Here is a 20,654-nt window from a genome sequence, read left to right on the forward strand (position 1 = left end):
TCTATGTCTAAAGACACAATATACACATTACAAAATTATTACAGTTGATCAAAATCATTATTATTTACTCTACAATGTGTTTATGATGGTATTTTCATATAATGTTAATTATGCACACATAATCAACATAGTTAGCAATATGTATAAATGAAACCACAACAGAAATACCTTAGAAAGGTAGAAAGCCCTAAAAATTAAATTAAATTAAATTAAATTAAATAAATTTAAAACCACTGTATGTATGGTTGCTTTGTCAAAACTATAACTGAAAAAGTGTAGAAAATTACACTTTTTCAGTTATAGTTATATACACTGGTTTTAAATTTATTTTATTTTATTTTATTTTATTACTTCGTGATTACTTTTTCTGTGCAATTTTGCAATTTGTATGACTATAGCTTTGAGTTTTCGACCTCTTGAAGGAACTGAACCAGTAATTATAGTCCTTAGAAAATGCCACTTTTTTCAGTTATAGTTTTGAAAAAGCAACCACACTGATTTTAAATTTATTCATTTATTTATTTATTTATTTAACTATTTATCTATTTATCTATTTATTTATTTATTTAATTTGAGTTTAGATTCCTGTTATATATCAGACAGATGATCAAATACAATCACCTGAACCCCTGTCGGAAATGCTCCTTCCAAGGTATTGCTTCTTATTACTTTATTAGCTAATTTACTATCACACAGGACCTTAAAACAAATTTGCGTTAACGCGTTATTATTGCGTCAACTTATACAGCTCTAAACAAAGTGTGTATGTATGTTGGGGGTGGTGGTTATTCTTTAGACTGACCACCTGCCCTCAATCAAGGGTCTATTGTGTGGCACACTTCATGTGCCCTTTGGCCCCGGGGTTATGACCTCTGGGACGAGATGAGTCGAGGCCTATTGACCAGCTGTTTGCACTCCTGGCATCATATACACATGCACCTCCATGCTTCATTGCCTCCTTGCTGTATTACCACACCTTATCTTTAAGTGCATGTTGGGTGAGAGAGATCAAAAGAGGTGATGACAGGAGTCTGTGCACATGAGAGCAAAAACAAAACAAAGGGAATGTAGAAGTGTGGCGGTGTATCTGTAATTTTACTACAGCTCACAGGGTCCCCCAGGGCCGTTCAACAGACTATTATTGAGTTCGGCTTTTGATCTTTATCGGAAGCCCGAGCTCTGCAGCCAAAGGCCAAACACAAATTGACCCTCTGCAACACCGAGGCCTGATCGATGAGGAAGTTGTGCCGGTTTCCACCATCATCACCGCCGCCACTGATAAAATCTCAAATGAACCACGAGCACATCAGCGACAACTTAACATTCACACACACTGACATCTAAATCTGCACCGCTCTTTGCGCTGACAGCTTTCTCATTTGCCAGCGTTTAACTGAAAGTCAATTTGGAGCAGATGGCGCAGTTAAAAGATGCCCCGTAATCCTCTCCCAGGAAGGGGGTTAGCGAGATGCGGGGGAAGGGTTGGGGGTGGGGTGAGAGGTCTCTGCGTGATTTCCCTGCAAGGTTGAGAAAGAAATGCGTGCCACAAAGCTTTGCTTTCACCTTAACGAGTTCACAGTGCTGTGTGAGGTGAAGCTGGTTATCATGCGCAGTGTGGGTAACTGAGGTAAATCTTTTATTACTCACAGCTCACAATCTAGATAAATAGACATGTGGTATTCTGCACACACCGACTTGTTTACATTGTCACCATGTCCTGACATAACCTTGTTTTTGCCCTCAAGGGCCAATTAACGTCAGCCTGAATGCGTGAGATAATACTAAGAAAAACATAATGCAATTTAATCCAAAGTTCCAGGATTGTGTCTTACCAGCTATTCGTAAATTTGTTCCTACTGTGGCTAAATTCCTTGCAAAATTCATTCATTCAAACTATTAGCTTGTTTCATGATTTTCTAAAGCTGGTTGCACCATTAAAATGTAGCTGGTAACGTAACGTCAGCTGTAGCACAACTTCCAAATATATATTAAATTTAACTGCTGATCCTTTGTAGGTGTAGATATTACTTTGTTTGCATACATGGGTCTCAGGTCAGATAGTGCAGTGGTTCCCAACCTATTTTGCTTGAAGCTCCCCCTTACTTGTATCAAAGAAAAGCTGAGAAAATGTTGTTTTTGAAAGACTAAACGCTAACAAATATCGATTGAAGCAGAATATTTTGTTATAAAAAAATATGTTGTGAATTTTGGAAATGATTACATCTATCTTTCTTCAATAAATGTTGACTTTTGGAGTCTACAACACTGGAGTTATTGGAAAATGTTGAAGCCCCCTTACTTGTATCTAAGAAAGGCTGAGAAAATTTTGTTTTTGAAAGGCTAAACGCCAACAAATATGGATTGAAGCAGAATATTTTGTTATAAAAATAGGCTGTGAATTTTGGAAATAATTGCATCTATGTTGATAATTTATTCAATTCAAATGCATTTTTCATCACCTCCATTTAAGTTTGTTTCAGACAATAAAAGTTAATCACGTTGTACAGATGATCTTTTGAGTGAGCTCATGAAAGTTATTCATCATCATTAGACAGTCAGGATTCATTATGATTATGACAGCTAAGCAATTCCTATTAAGTTGACACACTTCTTGCGACACTAATCCTTTTACTGAGTTTAAATACGTGCCTACGAAGAGACCAATCGCAGCTCAAGGCATTATTTAAATTGACCAATCGGGATCTTTGAGGGAGAAATAAATTCCGCCCCGAATAAAACCATATGACTGGTTCCTCTTTCTTGTCTCCAAAGCTGTTTACCGCAGTCGGCTGTCTGTCTGGACTCTGTCTGCAAGCCTGATTGCAAACATGCATGTAGCAGTGACTGAGTGATGTTTTGTTTCCTGTGCTTTGCCGTTGCGCAACCCTTCCACTAGCACCCAGCCACTCTGTCAGCCAGTATACCATCACCTCAGGCAATTCACAAAGATACTGAAAGCAAACTTGTACATCAACATCTTCTGAACATAATAAATATGTATTTTATCTGCAATGCTGACAATCTACTTCCCCTCCTCTTTAATTACTTGTTACTGCAGTCATGCTGCGTCTTGTAGAGAAAACCAGACTGCAAACTTTTATCAAGAGACAAAAAACTAAAACTTGTGTTTTAGTTATACACGTGCAAATCTAATTTTGACAACCTCAGAGCAGACAACAGTTAGACCATATTACATATTAGCAACCTGCTAATCTCCACACTTAGTCAACAAGTGGCAATTTCTGAATACGGGTTGAGTGTATTTCTCCGTATATTGAGCGTTTTGATAGTTTAACAGTATTTATATATCGCATTTAAACCTGCTTTATAATATAAAAGACATGAAAATCTCACTATGGGACCTTTAAAACATGTGTTTAGTAGGGGGTGAATTTTATGTAATGTTAAATATAAGAGTTGATCCAGTTGATTTTGATGCATTCCTTTGCAATTCTGATCAGCAGGATCTCTTTCACCCCTTTGTGCTCTTGGCAATGCTAATTAGATATTTCCCATATTTCTGTGACATGAATAACCAGCAGAACAGTTTGTTCCAGCAGCAGAAGCAGCAGCAGCAGTAGCACATACTTCTACAGTAGGTCACTGAGTTCATTCTGCTGTAGGTGACTGTTTGCAGCTTGACACATTCTTTGTCCGCCGGCTGCACTCGTGTAAAAGGTCATCTTCACTGGTAAACATGTGTGGATCTTCTATATCTTTGCTCAGAGGAACTCTATTAGCACATTATCTAAAGAGGCTGATTTGCCCCGTGACTCAATTATTGCTCCAGCAGCAGAGAGATCGATCAGTAGGTCAGTCGATACTGATCAATCAGTCTGATGGCTATAGGGTCGTTGGTTTCTTCCTGTAATCACTAGGGCTGTCAAAGTTAACGCGATAACAACGCGTTAACGCTAATTTGTTTTAACGCCACTGATTTCTTTAACGCAATTGGTCTTTCGGGGGTTGTAGCGTATATGAAACTAAGGAATCCATTGGTACCAACCATATAGCTTGTCACGAAACAGGCTACTGTACATAACGCTGCAAACTTACGGTACATTTGGCGAGGAAAAAACTGTCATGTCCATTTTCAAAGGGCCCCCTTGACCTCTGATCTCAAGATATGTGAATGAAAATGGGTTTTGTAAGGTCGAGATAGGTCTGACAATGTGTAAATGTGTCTGTGCTGAAGGACTTTTCTAGGGCTGCTAACGATACCAGAAGGACAAAGTCTCCTTGTCATGTGTTTCACTGTGTGAGTGTGAGTGATTGAATAAGAGAGGATAAGACAGAGAGCGAGCCTGTTTGCATCAGGACAGTACACAAACATTGCTAGTTTTACTTACGTCACAGGCGAGTGGCTGTAAAAGCAGGAAAAACGTGGATTACGTCATGCGGTCACAGTCTATCCACAGAGAGCCTGTTATCAGCACAGCACAGGCATGAATGTGCTCTCAATGCAAATAGCATGGCCTCACAGCCCACTGTGAACCTGTCTGCTGTCGGCACGTCTGCAGCAATGAATGATTACTGATTGTTTCTTTTTCTCTGCATGTCTTTTGATCAGAGCCTGCTTAACATACAAACAAAGCGTTTAAAGGAGATTTAAAGGAGCTGAAACTAATCTAAAGTTAAAGGTCCCATATCGTGCTCATTTTCAGGTTCATACTTGTATTTTGTGTTCCTATTAGAACATGTTTACATGCTGTAATGTTAAAAAAAACATACTGTCTGCCTGAATAATCCTATATTTATACCTTTGCCTGTCTGAAACGCTCCGTTTTAGCTCATTTGAACGGAATCTCAACAGAATTGCGTTGCTAGGCAACAGCATGGGTCCATGTTTACTTCCTGTCGGCTGAACAGGAAATAAACTGGGAAACATTTAGAATTTTTACATTTAAAACTGTGAAGTGGTCTATATATATATATATATATATTTATTGTAGATTTGTGACATCACAAAATGACAGAAATCCTTGTTTCAAAGGCACAGTTTATGAATTTCTCCGTGCGTTGAGCGTTTCGATACTTTCACAGTATTTATATAACACATAATATATAATTTATAATAAAAACAGACATGAAAATCTCCCTTTTTTACAATATGGGACCTTTAAAGGAAAGCTAAACAGCAACAGCAAAATCAACAATGGCTGTATCCTACTACTAAAGTATTAAAAAACACATCAATGAGCTACAAATGTGTATTGATCCACAGCTGAAAATAGTCCCCAGTAAATGCATTTGAGTAACGTTTGCTATAAACTACAATGCCCAGCCGTTTTAAGAGATTGCTGAGCCTCTTTTAATAATGAAACCTCATATTTGTGACCAGTTTTTAAAGATTTAAAGGCTACATCTTCAGCAGGAACCAATGGGGTTGGAGCTGAGAGCCACGGACTCAGTTAAAGGAACAGTTCACTCCAAAATCAACACTAGATATTTTCCTCTTACCTCTTAGTGTTATTTATCAATCTGGATAGTTTTGGTGTGAGTGTGCCGAGTGTTGGAGAGATATCGGCCGTAGAGTTGTCTGCCTTCTCTCCAATATAATGGAACTAGATAGCGCTCGGCTTATGATGCTCAAAGCGCCAAAAAATAGATTTGAATATATATATATATTACTCAAGATAATCCACAGAGCCTCTCATACATGAGATGCACGCTTCCGTCTGTCTTTATGACTACTAAACTGAAGAGCTAAACTTTATCATTAAACTTAATTATTTACCATTAAATCTGCGGGTCTATTCTGGTTTCAAGTCAACGCTCAGCTGTGAAAATCAACGGATCAGCTCCAGCAGTGTCACATGCTCTTCTGTGACGCTGCAATAATTTGCTCATTTTTTTAACGGCTCCTCGACATCTCTAGGGAACAAATAAGGCAGTCACACGTTGGGCTACATAGTAAAAAAGATGCATTATTATTATTCCAACAAAGAAGTTGCTGCACAAGGAGCACCGTAAGCCTGCTTATCATGTGTGTAGGTCAAAGGTGACAGTGCCGACACCGTCTGGTATGAATGAGGGCTGTTTCTTTGTCATGTTGATAAAGACAACACAAGGAATCTTATCAGGAAGTCACACATATTGTTGTTAGAAGTCATTTATCTGCGTGGTGCTGTGTTCAGAAGTCTGAATTCATCAGCGGGAGATGGGACTTGAAAGCAGACAGATACTAGCATCCTGTTTGACAGAGACAGACAGAAATGGCCTCTGTGACACTAATTTGAAAGGAATGTGTGGTATGGGAGGCGGCGTTGTATAAGCCCTGGCAATTGTTTATCAGCTGGTACACAAACCTCCACCCAACACAGACACACAACAGGCCGTTCTTGGGAGACAGGTTTTAAAGGAAAATGGTAAATGAAGTGCTCATTAACATAGCCTTTGTTTGGCAAATGAACCTCGCATAGTCTCCTCCTTTGCAATGCAAAATCAACACATAAGTCATTCCAGTCACGCATAAATAGAAAGACTCACTCAGCAACTATTTCTGATGTTAAGAGACGTCTCACATGGTTTCAACTGCTGTAATTTAAAGGGCCATTCAACAGAGTTTCAGGCCAACCCGTCTGTTTTAAAGGTACGCCAACGCCCACCTGATGAGTTTGGTAGTTTGGGATGGAGGAAATTTGACATAAATTGATATTTCTGTTTTAATTTGCTTCTTTATTTATTTATTTTTGTAATAATTCTCTATTCATTTACTTTTCTGTTTAATTTTCCCTTTTATTTATTTATGTATTTATTTTTATATTTATTTACAGGCCTATTTGTCTGTTATAAAACTACACCAACATCCAATCGATGATGGAGTTTGGTATGGAAGATGTAATCTACCAAAATAAAAAATAAATGACTCGATAAATAAAAAAATAAATGTTTCATTAAATGCAAAAATAATATTCAAAATAAATGTAGCCATTAATTAATTGATAAAATGTGACATAAATTGATATTTTGGTTTTAATTTGCTTCTTTATTTACTTATCTTTGTATTAATTCTCTATTGATTTACTCTTCTGTTTTCCCTTTTATTTATTTATGTATTTATTTTTTTTATAAATTTTTAAATGTATTTTTATATTTAATTTCAGGCTTATTCATCTTTATAAAACTACACCAATGTCCAACTGATGATGGAGTTTGGTATGGAGGACAGAACCTGCCAAAATAAAAAATAAATAAATTACTCAATAAAAAATAAATATGTCATTAAATGTAGCAAAAATAGTATTAAAAATAAATGTAGCAATTAATTGATAAAATGTGACATAAATTGATATTTCTGTTTTAATTTGCTTTTATTTATCTTTGTACTAATTCTCTTTCTCTTTTTTATTTGTGTATTTATTTCTATTAACTTTTTAATGCATTTATTTATTTTTGCATTTATATTTTATTTATTTTATATTTATTTTTAAATGTATGTATTTATTTATGTATTTACTTATTTATCTCTGCACAATCGGCCAAAAACCAAGATGATGATGATCCTAAATGCCAAACTAGAGGCTTCAAATCAGCAATCCACAAACCACTGTGAGACGTCACGGTGACTACATCCACTTCTTATTTACAGTCTGTGGTTTTATTCTACAAAAAGTCAACCACCTTTGGTATTATTGAGCTCTTTTTGCACAATCCACATTTAATTAAACTGATTTATCAAAGGAAATCAACAAAGATTAATGGTTGGCTTCACATATATGTGAATGTACAGTTAAACCTGTATTAATGGCTTTTTTTAGCCACTTGGGAGCAGCAGAAACAAGCCTTACAAAATGAATGTAAGTCCACTATTCACTTTCACTTTAGCTCTGGTTTTGGTCACCACCTACCTGTCCATTGATGACACAACACTACAAGTTGACATCATCAATATTCAAACAACCCATGAGTCAGACAGTCATGTGTCAAGTAGCCTGTTGAAGACGAACCGCGGACTCAGTCAAAGTTTAGAGACAAAGAGCCGCAGTGTGTTTAAATGGTGTTTCTGAAAGTCAACCCACGAGATGAGCTAGACACCGCGGCAGCTCATATGACCAGAGATGTGTGGTTTTAACACAGAATGAGATATTCATAACTGCTTCATACCTCCTCACGTGGCTAAGTGTTTGTGCGGTGTAAACCTCTAACCACTAATGTCACGCACTGACACACGGTTTGAGATTGAAGGCTAATGGGAAGACTCTTTTATTTAGTGATTTAGTGGGTAGAATTGGAGCAAAAAGTTATTTTTATAAAACAGTCACTATATCCTGACAGTAGTGCATGAGAGCGGTAATCTGAAAAAGAAATCATGTGCCTCTGTGTCCTCCCAGCCGATTAAACTTTTGTCAGGCTATTAAATAGGCGTTATCAGTCGCCATAAGCCTCATAGATGTGGGTCAATAGGGGCCTACTACACCCACTAGAAGGTTTGATCATCTATTCACATAGTAGATCACCGAAAGAAGGTATAAAAGAATACGACAGCGACCTCTCATAGTTATTTTAACCCAAAACATAATGTTTCCCCCTATACGTAACTGGGTTTTTTTGCATAAACCTAAAGAAGTCGTAGTTTTGTTGCCTAAACCTAAAGAATTTGTAGTTTTGTTGCCAAAACATAAAGAAGTTGTAGTTTTTGTTGCCTAAACCTAAAGAAGTTGTAGTTTTATTACCTAAACCTAAAGAAGTTGTAGTTTTGGTTCCTAAACCTAAAGAAGTCGTAGTTTTGTTGCCTAAACCTAAAGAAGTTGTAGTTTTGTTGTCTAAACCTAAAGAAGTTGTAGTTTTGTTTCCTAAACCTAAAGAATTTGTAGTTTTGTTGCCTAAACCTAAAGAAGTTGTAGTTTTTTTTAATAAACCTAAATAAATTGTAGTTTTGTTGCCTAAACCTAAAGAAGTTGTAGTTTTGTTGCCTAAACCAAACATGAACCTGAGGATGAGCACGATATGTCCCCTTTAAATATATTACCAACTATTGGGAAATAACGGAATATAATTATTTAATAATGTTTATAATAAAGTTATTTTTGATGATTATTTTAGGTAAATATATTAGGATAATTTGGCAGTAATTCCAAAGAAATTTAAAATACTTGCAAATTATCACCTAATTACCAGGAAATTTGTAAAAACGAAGTGTCACCAAATATAATATCCCACCAACACTTCTTCTTCCCACCTGAACCTCCTGACTCCAGAGCTACATCCTCCTCCACTCTGGATACCTAATCCCCATAAGCCTTTATAATGCGCCCGGACAGAGAGAGAGAGAGAGAAAGAGAGAGAGGGAGAGAGGAAATGGAGAGAGGAGAGTCTGAGCTTAATGACCTTGCAAGCCGATTACAGATCAGCCACGTTCCACAAACAGCCCGGTGAGGAGGCCTCGCTCACACAGACCTGCACAGTCAACTATAGAACAGGCGAATCCAGATATAGACTTCAGGATGGCAGTATAGTGATTGGTACTATAGATACCTCTTGCACTTGTTCTTGTACAAGTGCCCTTGAAGGGGAGTATTATTGTGCCACCAGAGGGCAGCACAGGCAGGTTGTGTAATTACACAAAGCTGGAGAGAAAGTGTGTCACTTGGCCAGTGCTCCCTGGTGGGCTAATAGAGGGTTGACCTGACCTAGAGACACAACAGAGAGGGGATTACATCAGACCAGGGGTGGAGGAAGCACTCAGATCCTTTACTAGGGTATTATACTATTACATGTTATGTAATTAGATTATTCTTACTCGTGCATTCATGTAAAAGCATGATTGTTGTAGTTGGTTGCTGCTAATAATGATTATTTTCATTATGGATAATCTGCTGATTAGTTTCTCCATTAAAGGTCCCATATTATAAAAAAGTGAGATTTTCATGTTTTTTTTTATTATAAAGCAGGCTTAAGTCCAATATAAATACTGTGAAGTATCGAACCACTCAATCCACAGGGAAATACACACAGCCCGTATTCAGAAACTCTGCATTAGAAACAAGCTGTCAAGATTTCTGTCCATTTGTGATGTCACAAATATACAATATTTAGACCCTTTACACAGATTCAAATGTAAACATTCTAAATGGGTCCCAGTTTATTCCTGGTTGCAGTGTATGTGATGTCATCATCTGACAGGAAGTACACATGGACCCAAGCTGTTGCCTAGCAACGCAATTCTGTTGCAATTTCGTCGCAATTCCGTCGAAATGAGCTAAAACGGAGCGTTTCAGACAGAGGTTTAAATACAGGTATATTCAGGCCGACAGTATGAGGAAAATAAAGTTTTTTTTTAACATTACAGCATGCAAACATGTTCTAGTAGAAACACAAAATACAAGTATGAACCTGAAAATGAGCATGATATGGGACCTTTAAATGATTGATTACTTAATTTGTAAAAATTCAGATAATATTAAGAAATGCTTGTTTTGTCCAAACCAATAGTACAAACCTCAAAATAATTATAATAATTAAAAAGGACAAAAAGATCTTGGTGTCTTAATGTGGTATTTTGGAGGGATAATGGATCATTTGGAAAAAAAAAGCCCCTCATTTTGCGTCTCCAATATATTACTGCAGGAAGCATTTAACCCTCTGAGATGCAACTTTACTGTCTTTCAGAGGGTGCAGCAGATTCAGTTTTAGAGCTAGTGAAGCTACAGATATCATATGAAACTAGAAAAAACCTAATGAATCCATTGGTACCAACCATGTCATGCTAGCTTGTCTGAAAGGAGGTTAAATAACGCTCTGAATTTAGGCTAAATTTTGGCAAGAAAAAACTTTCATGACCATTTTCAAAGGGGTCCCTTGACCTCTGACCTCAAGATATGTGAATGAAAATGGGATAATAAGATAATCACAGCCTCATGAAACTTTACAGCCACAAACTAGAGACCTAGAGCATTCAGAGGATGGATGGCTTTCCTAGCTAGATTGACAATAATGGGGTTTCTGAGCAGTTTACACAACAGAAGTGCTCGCCATCTAATCGCCAAAAAATGCAGTTCTTGCAGAAATCTTAAAGGTTTTTGATCCCAAATCACAGCATGGCTTTTTCCATGGTGTTCCTCAAGGTCTTGGTGTCTTAATGTGGTATATTGGAGGGATTATTGATCATTTTTTATCAATACTTGTGTGAAAAAATTGTTAAATTTAGCACCAAATCTGTGTAACAAATGGTATCAACCCAAACATTGCTGCAACAACTCATGAAACATAAAAGAGCATGGGGATGGACATCATATACTTCTATCATAATGTTCTAAACCCTTATACACTTTTATAATTTATTTTAATTAATCAAATTCATTTATGATTTATGACTAGAACAGTTTGACACACAGTGTTGAGCTGCATCTCAAATTAATCTCCCGGTTCCCAGCTTTCAGATGATGTACATCACTTCTATGTGACATATACTTTTGACCTGCTATCTCCCCCTGAAGACCCCCTGTACCCCCTTAAAGAAGACAAAAACTGGTCTATTGTGGGTCTCAGAGGGTTAATGCTCTGAATCCTATATATAGAACCTTTAGGTGCAGTACTTGAGTAAATGTACTCAGTTACATCCCACCACTGCCTCAGGCTACAGTCATGTGTAAACACAAAGCAACAGTTGCATAATCCCCAAATGTCTCCTCTAGACTTGTGGCCTTTATAGAGATCCTGTTGTTGTTTTTGTGTCAACTTTTAGTCCCTATGAGTCAGAAATACATGTGCGTGCGACCGCTATGATGTCTACAAGACGCTGCTTGTGAAGCAACGGCGTACTTTACATCAGATACAAAGCCACTGATCTGACCACTCGCTTGAGATCGCTGGATGATGATTACAGTGAGCTAGCTGTGTGTGGAAACCCTTCTGTTGACACTATTTCATCTGTTTTAAGCTGGAAATGGTTTCATCATAACGAGGCTGGTAGTATTTTAACAACCAATAACACACGCGTTGTCTAATCCTTTAGGTAAAGTGAGATTTTCACCTCTAGGCTGTTTCACACTGGGTACGTGTATTCTAGTTAAACAGGAAGTCTGGTGATCGTTCTAACATGATTGAGGCTATTTGACCACCTGCTGCAACGCTTTGAAAAAAACATTTCCTGTTGCACACCATCTCCCACATGAAAGGTCACCAACCATTATGTTCTTCTTCCACCATACAAATATACATTTTCTCTATAACCACTGTGAGTGCAAAAGTAAATTACAGTCTAGTTTTAGGGGCTAGAGTGAAGCTACAGATATCATATGAAACTAGAAAACGAAACGCTCCAAAGTTAGGCTAAATTTTGGCGAGGAAAAACTGACATGGCCATTTTCAAAGGGGTCCCTTGACCTCTGACCTCCAGATATGTGAATGTAAATGGGTTCTATGGGTACCCACGAGTCTCCCCTTTACAGACATGCCCACTTTATGATAATCACATGCAGTATAAATGTGTTATTTTCTCCTATTCTAAAATGGTGTATCTGAATATTTCTGCATCCTTGGGTCCCTAAACAGTCTTTGAATCACATAATTGGGTATCACTGTAAAGCTGAGACTCTTTTGGATCCAATGAGCCCAACTGTATTCATGTGTGATGATGTTAGTCCCAATAGTAGACATTTCATTGTAGTGAGACCAATTTTTTTTTAAAACTTGACCTCACTGTATAAAATGACCTGTGGTGACCTCTAGGATAATCACAGCCTCATGAAACTTTACAGCCACAAACTAGAGACCTAGAGCATTCAGAGGATGGATGGTTTTCCTAGCTAGATTGACAATAAGGGGGTTTCTGAGCAGTTTACACAACAGAAGTGCTCGCCATCCAATCGCCGAAAAATTCTTGCAGAAATCTTAAAAAATGTCAAAAGTTTTTGATCCTAAATCACAGCATGGCTTTTTCTTTGGTGTTCCTCAAGGTCTTGGTGTCTTAATGTGGTATTTTGGAGGGATTATTGATCATTTTTATTCATTCTCGAGTGATAAAAAATTGTTAAATTTAGCATCAAATCTGAGTAACAAATGGTATCAACCCCAAAAAATTGCTGCAACAACTTATAAGACATAATAAAGCATGGGGATGACCATCATATACTTCTATCATAATGTTCTAAACCTTTATACATTTTTACAATTATTTTAAATAATTAATTAATTGTACTCGCTGTACATTATCCTTTACTTATTCAATTTCACAATTTGCTTTGTTATCATAGTTTTCTTACTCTTGCCATTTCCAATAACAATACTGGTCTATCTAGTATCTTCTTATTGCTTGTATTTTCATTTTGGTCACACAATACATGCAAACACGCCATGCACAGGTAAATAATCATTTTATTCAGTTGTTACAGGATAAAGTCATTACAGGGATTGCATGTAGCCCCACCCGAGGGTGCGGTCGCCCTGCTCACTTGGAACAACGGTTGTGACAAGCGCAGGTGAGAGCCGCTACCAGCACCACGAATTCACTGAAGTCGACCTCAGAGTCTCCGTTAAAGTCCAGACCTTTCAGCAGCTTGTCCACCTCGCCTTGGTTCTTTGCTCCCTGCACGGACCAACAAAACAACATCGTTGAATGTAGTTAAAATACTACGTTATACTATGCAAGAGGGAAAAATGTCAGTCTCCTTTTTCCAGCCAAGAGAGTGTTATTCAAGCTCAAAGGTTGGTCTTTGGGTGCAGAAATGGCAATAAGTTAACATTGAGGGAATCTTTAAATTGGTAAAATCCACCTCAACAAAACAACTAAAACTGGGCAGCTGCAAAATATCATAATTTTCAAAGTTGTGGCTGGAAATAGTTCATTAATCTGTCATGTTTTATTGTTCGAATTTTTTTTTAACCACCACCAACTGTTGGTCACGAACATTTCTAGGCTTAGAGCATAATTTCTTATTAAACATATTAACTAGGGCTGTCACAGTTAATAATAACTCGTTGATGCAAATTCATTTTAACGCCACTAATTTCTTTAGCGCATTAATGCAATTTTTAGATTGTAGCGTGCTCAGTTTTAAAGCTAGAAACTAGAAAACCTGAAGAATCCATTGGTACCAATCATGTTATACTAGCTTGTCTTGAAGGAGGTTAAATAACGCTCCAAATTTACGCAAAATTTTGGCGAGGCCATTTCCAAAGGGGTCCCTTGACCCATAAAGCAGCATATTTGTCCACGCCCATGTAGATAAGAGCATTAAATACTTGACATATCTCTCTTTAAGGTACATTTTGAACAGATAAAATCAATGGCTTAGAAAATATTTCAATCGATTGACAGCCCTCGTGTTGACTTATTAAAATTTAACTTTAAACTTAGCACTGAGCTCGTACTATACAGCATATACTAAGTTAAGTGGATAAATATTGAAAGTATGATCCTCATTGGACCAGGTTTCGGGGTTATACGGTACCTTGAGCAGTGCAGGCAACTCCTTCTCCAGCAAAGTCTTCGCCTCAGCTTTGCTTAGGGTGTCCTTCTTGCCCTCGCCAGCAGCGTAGGTATCAAAGGTCTTCATCAGGATGGCCATGGCTGTCTCTAGCTGCGTCATGGTTGCTGTTTAAGAGCTGGTTGATACGGTAAAGAGGAAAAATGGAGGACCAACAGCGATCGACAGAGGAGTAGATGTGTCGGGACTGGAGGGGTGGGAAACTCTTTTTATACCTTTGGGAAAAATTGGGTTTGGGTTTGGAAACGTCAAGTAAATACCGCCTTAAGTGTTTCATATAGGCGTAGGCTCCAACTGTGTCAACACAACCGCAGTCCTACAACGCCCAGTGTACACATTACCTCACATATTGAGACAGGGCTCTGGTCATTTTTGTTGATTCAAGGTGGGGTCTCTTCATAAACTAAGCCACAATAGATTCTACGATTTGTTTGATATGAGAACAAAGTAAATCGTCATTATTTTATCATACGATGTATAAACCGTGTGCTGGTTGGTTGGTTGTCATCGCTGCTGTAGATGACACGGAAACATGTTTAAATCCAGGGTCTCTGTGGTTGGTGGTTGTCTGTGCTGCTGTGTAAAGGTGGACAAGTGCAAACAGTTTCCTGGAAACAGCTGCTCTCTTTCAGAACATATACCGTACAGAAGCATTCATCTGGTCACGACCAAACACCAGCTGCGATAGATCAATGAGAAAGAAAAAAAGCCCCTCATTTTGCCACTCCGATTCTGAGTATTACTTTACTGTCTTTCAGAGGGTGCAGCAGATTCAGTTTTAGAGCTAGTGAAGCTACAGATATCATATGAAACTAGAAAAACCCAATGAATCCATTGCTACCAACCATGTCATGCTAGCTTTTCTGGAAGGAGGTGAAATAATGCTCCAAATTTAGGCAAACTTTTGGCGAGGAAAAACTCTCATGGCCGTTTCAAAGGGTTCCCTTGACCTCTGACCTCAAGATATGTGAATGAAAATGGGATAACAGGATAATCACAGCCTCATGAAACTTTACAGCCACAAACTAGAGACCTAGAGCATTCAGAGGATGGATGGCTTTCCTAGCTAGATTGACAATAACGGGGGGTTTCTGAGCAGTTTACGCAACAGAAGTGCTCGCCATCCAATCCCTGAAAAATGCAAGTCTTGCAAGTTTTTGATCCCAAATTACAGCATGGCTTGTGTTTTGTTCCTCAAGGTTTTGGTGTCTTAATGTGGTATTTTGGAGGGATTATTGATAATTTTTTATCAATTCTTGAGTGGTAAAAAATGGTTAAATTTAGCACCAAATCTGTGTAACAAATGGTATCAACCCAAACATTGCTGCAACAACTTATGACACATAATAGAGCATGGGGATGAACATCATATACTTCTATCATAATGTTCTAAGCTCTTATTCACTTTGACAATTTATTTTATCAATGAATTAATTCATGTTTATTTCTGTTTAACCCGAGCAGCATCTTAAATTAATCTTCAGATTCTCAGCTTTCAGATGATGTACACCACTTCTATGTGACATCTACTGTTGACCTGCTAGACAAAAGACAAAAACGGGTCTATTGTGGGTCTCAGAGGGCTGATAGATCATGATACTAAAAGCAGTGTATGACTGTAATAGTATAACTGTGTATCCGTCTGATGTGATGAATTTGTATGTACAAGCATGAATGTTTGCAAGCGAAAGAAGCAAAGCATGAGAAAGCTACAAAGTCACATCGTGTGGTGGTTAACACCTTCTGCAGGTTACTGTAGGCTATGGGGGCATATGCAGGTAAGAGGTGGTGTTAGTTTAGTTTGTTCCCATGAGTGAAGGAGTGCCTTTCTGTTGCCTTCAACACTCTTTATCAGTCTGAATGTGACTCACTGGGTAAAGTGCCTCAGTATCTACAAACCTCAATCTATTGGGCGCCCATTAGGCTAGTATTTATTGACGTATTAGTCATAAGCACAATTTTTGTTGAAGAAATGTGACACCAAAGTCCCCTGCATGTGTCCCCGAGGTTATAGGCTACTACTATCCACTATAGAGTGCTACAGGAATGAGTTAGCATTTTAGCTCATCGTACAACACATGCAGTAAAATCTGGTCTGCACTCGCCGAAATTGAGCCAATCGCAACGCGCGACCGCAGCTTCAGTTACACTGTGCATGTGTCATACCCCACACCTCAAGACCCGTGTCCGCCTGTGTCCCAGCCTCCTTAGATAGGCCTTGCAATGGATGCGGTAGATCGCCTGAAGATCCGGGTACTTTTCCAATCGGAAGTCATTTAGGCTTCATGCGCCACTGAGCAACTTACATAGTAATGAACGGGGCCCAGCCTCCAACGCTGGATCCAATTCTCTTAATACATCCACGTGTTTTACCAACACGGTCTCGGGGAAATTTTAGAAAATGAACACATAGCTAACCTGAAATACAGAGTGATGAGTATCAAGAGATGTAAAGATAGTAAATCAGTGTCTCGGCAAAATGCATTTACAGTAAGACTCAGCGACTCAGTATTTATCATTTCAGAAGCAGGTTGTGTGATGAAATGCACACAACAAGGCCAGCGAGGGGGGGCGGGGGGGGGGAAACAGGCGCTGTTTCCACTTCCTGTCATTGACCTATAGTGCAGCGAACCAGCCACACCGCAGTTTCCACCCAGCGTCCTTTTTGTGAAGCGTTGTGAAACATGCGTCTGAATCACTAATGCAGACCACTGAATAATACGCAGCCATGCAAGTTAAACCTCGTCATCACTGAAATGAACTTACACCACAAAGAGATGGATGATAAACAGAGTTTATAGAAAAATATCAAATATTTACACTCATCTCAAATCATGTTCAGGTAAAAGTAAGTAAATGAATGTGTGTTATATATACAGTACATGTTGAAAAGTAGAAATACTGAGAAGATGAGGAACTTCCCCTGAGCAGCAGAAACTCATTCACTCTCTTTGGTCTGGACACGTTCAAAGTAGTCGACGGATTCATACACTTGTACTTGACACTGAAAGAGACAGAGACACATAAACACAATTATTGTTAGGACACATTATACTGTATCAGTGCAATATAGACCTTGTGCAAGAAAGACCTTTGCTAGTATGTACAATAAAAAACTTGTGGGCGTGAGCAGCACAATTATTCAGAAACAGGATGTCAGTTATATTTCCTAATAATGTCTCAACGCTGGAAGTCCCTGCTTTAAGTAAAGCTGTAAAACAAAATGACATTTCATACTGAGCGACGACAAAAAACTCAAAGTACAATACAGCACTTGTGTATTAAATCATACCACAATGAAATGTTTACTTTTTAACTTAAATTGCAGTGTATTAAAATATTTATTCACGATTAATTGCATGATTGTCCGTGATTAATCGCACATTTTTTATCCGTTCAAAATGTACCTTAAAGCGAGATTTGTCGTATATTTATCAGACAACGCTCAGCCTAACGTGATTCAATCATATATGTATATATAACCCTTATAACAAGGCTGAGTCCTAACCGCGGCGGCCCAGGTTCGAATCCAACCTCTCTCCCACTTTCTAGACTATCCCCTGTCCTACAAAATAAAGACTTGAAAAAATGCCCCAAAAACAAAAATAATTTAAATTCAAAAATTTAAAAATCAAAAAATTTAAAAATTTTAAATTAAAAAATTAAAAAATTAAAAAATTAAAAAATTAAAAAATTAAAAAATTAAAAAATTTAAAAAATAATAAATTAAAAAAATTAAAAAGTTAAAAAATATTAAAAATTAAAAATTAAAAATTAAAAATTAAAAAAATAATAAATTAAAAAAATTAAAAATTAAAATAAAATAAAATATGTATATATATATATATATATATGTGTGTGTATTAAATCCTACCACAATGAAACATGTATTTATATACCAATAGGTTGGAAAAAGAATATTTAAAAAACACCTTATAATTAGGAGTGTTGATCAATTAAAAAATGTATTCACGATTAATTGCATGATTGTCCGTGATTAATCGCACATTTTTTATTTTTGAAAAATGCACCTTAAAGCAAGATCTGTCATGTATTTAACAGACAACGCTTAGCCCAACGTGATTCAATCAAATATGTATATATATATGTGTATATATAAGCATTATCCGGCCTCTGTGTTGAACGGTGGGAAGACGACGGCGATCAACCTTCATTTATTAAGGTATCGTGAACGCTCAGGTTCATGCAAGATCACAAAATAATTATTAGACATGTGTATAAAACAAATGTTTGTATAACAAGAGATGAATGCATACAAACTTGTCAGAATTACAACCTAAACATACGTCAGATTGCGTTGAAGTCTATGGGATCTTCGGTTTTCTTTCTCCCAAAAGGGAGCATGGCCTGACTTCTTGCAAAGTATACCCGTATGTGCCGGTCTGATGTATATCTGTTTTGTGTCTTTAGAGAGCAGATCTACCCATGCACATTTCACACTACTCACCACATCACCTGCATGTCTCACACTTCAGCTCACACACATTTTATATAAAGTATATAAACCCCTCATGCAAAGCAATATTGGACAGAGGTTGGAAACTTTTAGTAGGTTGACTGAAGACTGTTTGAACAATATAAGGCAGAGACAGACTGACAATGAGGCTGAATCTGAGTTGATAAACAATGTTCCCACTAAAACAAACAAAAGACTGCTGCATGTGTGTGTGTGTGTGTGTGTGTGTGTGTGTGTACTCTCTGTAAAGTACATAACAGGATCACATCAAAAGGTGGTTCCCCCTTCTCCTCACACCATTTATTGCCTCATTCACCACATTGAGCAACACCTAGCTCAGCTACTTCTGCTGTTGCTCTCTACAAACGCAACATTTGTGTAGTTCTGATGCCATTGATATATCGGACTCACCCACTGAGAAGAACCTCTGGAGGAGCTGGTGCTGTGTTTGTCCATCTCTACCTCCTCAGAGTCGATGTGGGGAACCTCGTAGATCACCCTGGCTGCTTGTGCTGAACACACACACACATGAATGATAGGATTATTGTACAAAATTAAACCCAGGCTGTATATACATAAATACATAGAAGGATATTTTAGTGCCCACAACCTCCCACTATACTAGTAGTACGTACTGATTTGGCCAAAATGTAGCATGTAGTATGTAGTATGCAAACAAAAGCAAAATCTCCAGTATGCCAAAAATACCAGGATGTCGTACTGATTTGGAAAAAAATCTCCAGTATGCATCAGACCAGTCTACCTCACCTACTGTATCCCACAATGCAAAGCGCTGTACAGGCTATGGTTACAACAACAACAGCAGCCAAAAAACGGCTTGTTTTTTTTTACATTTTTCGTAACTATTTCATCGATAAATTCACTTCTGAAAACTTTTGACGCGAGAAATCAAATGTGAAGATTTTGAATATTGACAGTTTTACGATATTAGATGGCGAACAGATCATTTGCTCCGACATTTCGGAGTTAAGAAGCTCCACAAACTGCCGTGACAGCTAGCTAGAGCGCCTGCCGGGGTCGCTGCCTCGCCAGCCGGACAGTCACGCTCACAGACCTTTTATTTCCTTGTTGACGGATAGTTTGTTTAAATACCACAACACAAATGTCCAGTATAAATTAACAGGAACATGTGGTTAGCTGCCTTTTTGGAGGTGTAAGAATTTGTTTTAAGATCCTACTGGTCATCTTTAAAGCACAGCTTCAGTTCCCTATTGGTCAAAAGTTTATTTCATCTACTTCTCCGTTCAATATAGGTTTGCTGTACTGTATCGCTGAATCTTTAATTTGCTTTAAACACACCATTGCTTGTGATTTCTTGTGTTAATTGTGTTGTCTAAAAAATATACATAAAATGAATTACATTTAATTACATAAATGCTGATTTTGTCATGTCATGTTTCTATGCTGTGCACACCACAAATTAAACATAATCACCTCCATTATATTTTGGGTGGAGGAGAATAAAATGGAGCAAAAACTAGAGGTACCACTAGAGATAAGTGAGAAAATGTGTGTTTTTTGTAATTTAGTTGAACCAACCATTTCATCTGTATCAGTTGAGTTTTTTAAAGCTTGAATAATATGGTAATAATATATATATTTTTTGTACCTCGTCTCCTTCGCAGAGAGTAGAAACACAGCAGAGTGATGAGGAGCAGTGGAGCCACCACGGCCAGGCAGATTATCACGGGAAACGGGAGACGACTGGATGCTGGATGTCCATGTGG

General features: G+C 37.7%; 2 protein-coding genes and 1 long non-coding RNA gene across 8 annotated transcripts in view; 1 reads left to right on the forward strand and 2 right to left on the reverse strand.

Annotated features, from left to right (window-relative positions):
• The window catches only part of LOC119481298, a 27,069-nt gene that overhangs the window by 719 nt on the left and 5,696 nt on the right, over positions 1 to 20,654 (forward strand). For both annotated transcript variants that reach the window (XR_005205164.1, XR_005205163.1), the window contains exon 2: positions 20,553 to 20,653. This is a non-coding gene — a long non-coding RNA (uncharacterized LOC119481298). The remainder of the gene's footprint in view (positions 1 to 20,552; position 20,654) is intronic.
• LOC119481297 (protein S100-P-like) lies at positions 13,300 to 14,623 on the reverse strand. Its single transcript, XM_037758079.1, has 2 exons — positions 14,394 to 14,623; positions 13,300 to 13,528 (listed from the first exon to the last, which is right to left on the reverse strand). Exons 1-2 carry the CDS (start codon positions 14,529 to 14,531, stop codon positions 13,391 to 13,393), a joined length of 276 nt encoding a protein of 91 aa, XP_037614007.1. The 5' UTR covers positions 14,532 to 14,623; the 3' UTR covers positions 13,300 to 13,390.
• LOC119481296 (tyrosine-protein phosphatase non-receptor type substrate 1-like) overlaps positions 17,208 to 20,654 on the reverse strand; it is a 20,507-nt gene continuing 17,060 nt past the window's right edge. For all 5 annotated transcript variants that reach the window (XM_037758073.1, XM_037758074.1, XM_037758076.1 and 2 more), the window contains 3 exons: positions 20,537 to 20,638; positions 19,318 to 19,418; positions 17,208 to 17,433 (listed from right to left, as the gene is read on the reverse strand). In XM_037758073.1, the coding sequence (XP_037614001.1) occupies positions 17,368 to 17,433; positions 19,318 to 19,418; positions 20,537 to 20,638 (269 nt within the window). In that variant the 3' untranslated portion in view covers positions 17,208 to 17,367. The remainder of the gene's footprint in view (positions 17,434 to 19,317; positions 19,419 to 20,536; positions 20,639 to 20,654) is intronic.

Source organism: Sebastes umbrosus, chromosome 22, assembly GCF_015220745.1.
Source record: "Sebastes umbrosus isolate fSebUmb1 chromosome 22, fSebUmb1.pri, whole genome shotgun sequence".
NCBI lineage: Eukaryota > Metazoa > Chordata > Actinopteri > Perciformes > Sebastidae > Sebastes > Sebastes umbrosus.

Bases quoted from the DNA above. Each gene is read 5' to 3' on its own strand.
- LOC119481297 (XM_037758079.1), bottom strand. From the start codon at position 14,531: ATGACGCAGCTAGAGACAGCCATGGCCATCCTGATGAAGACCTTTGAT. The intron at 13,529-14,393 runs GTACCGTATAAC...TGGTCCGTGCAG, and splicing joins AGTTGCCTGCACTGCTCAAG to GGAGCAAAGAACCAAGGCGA.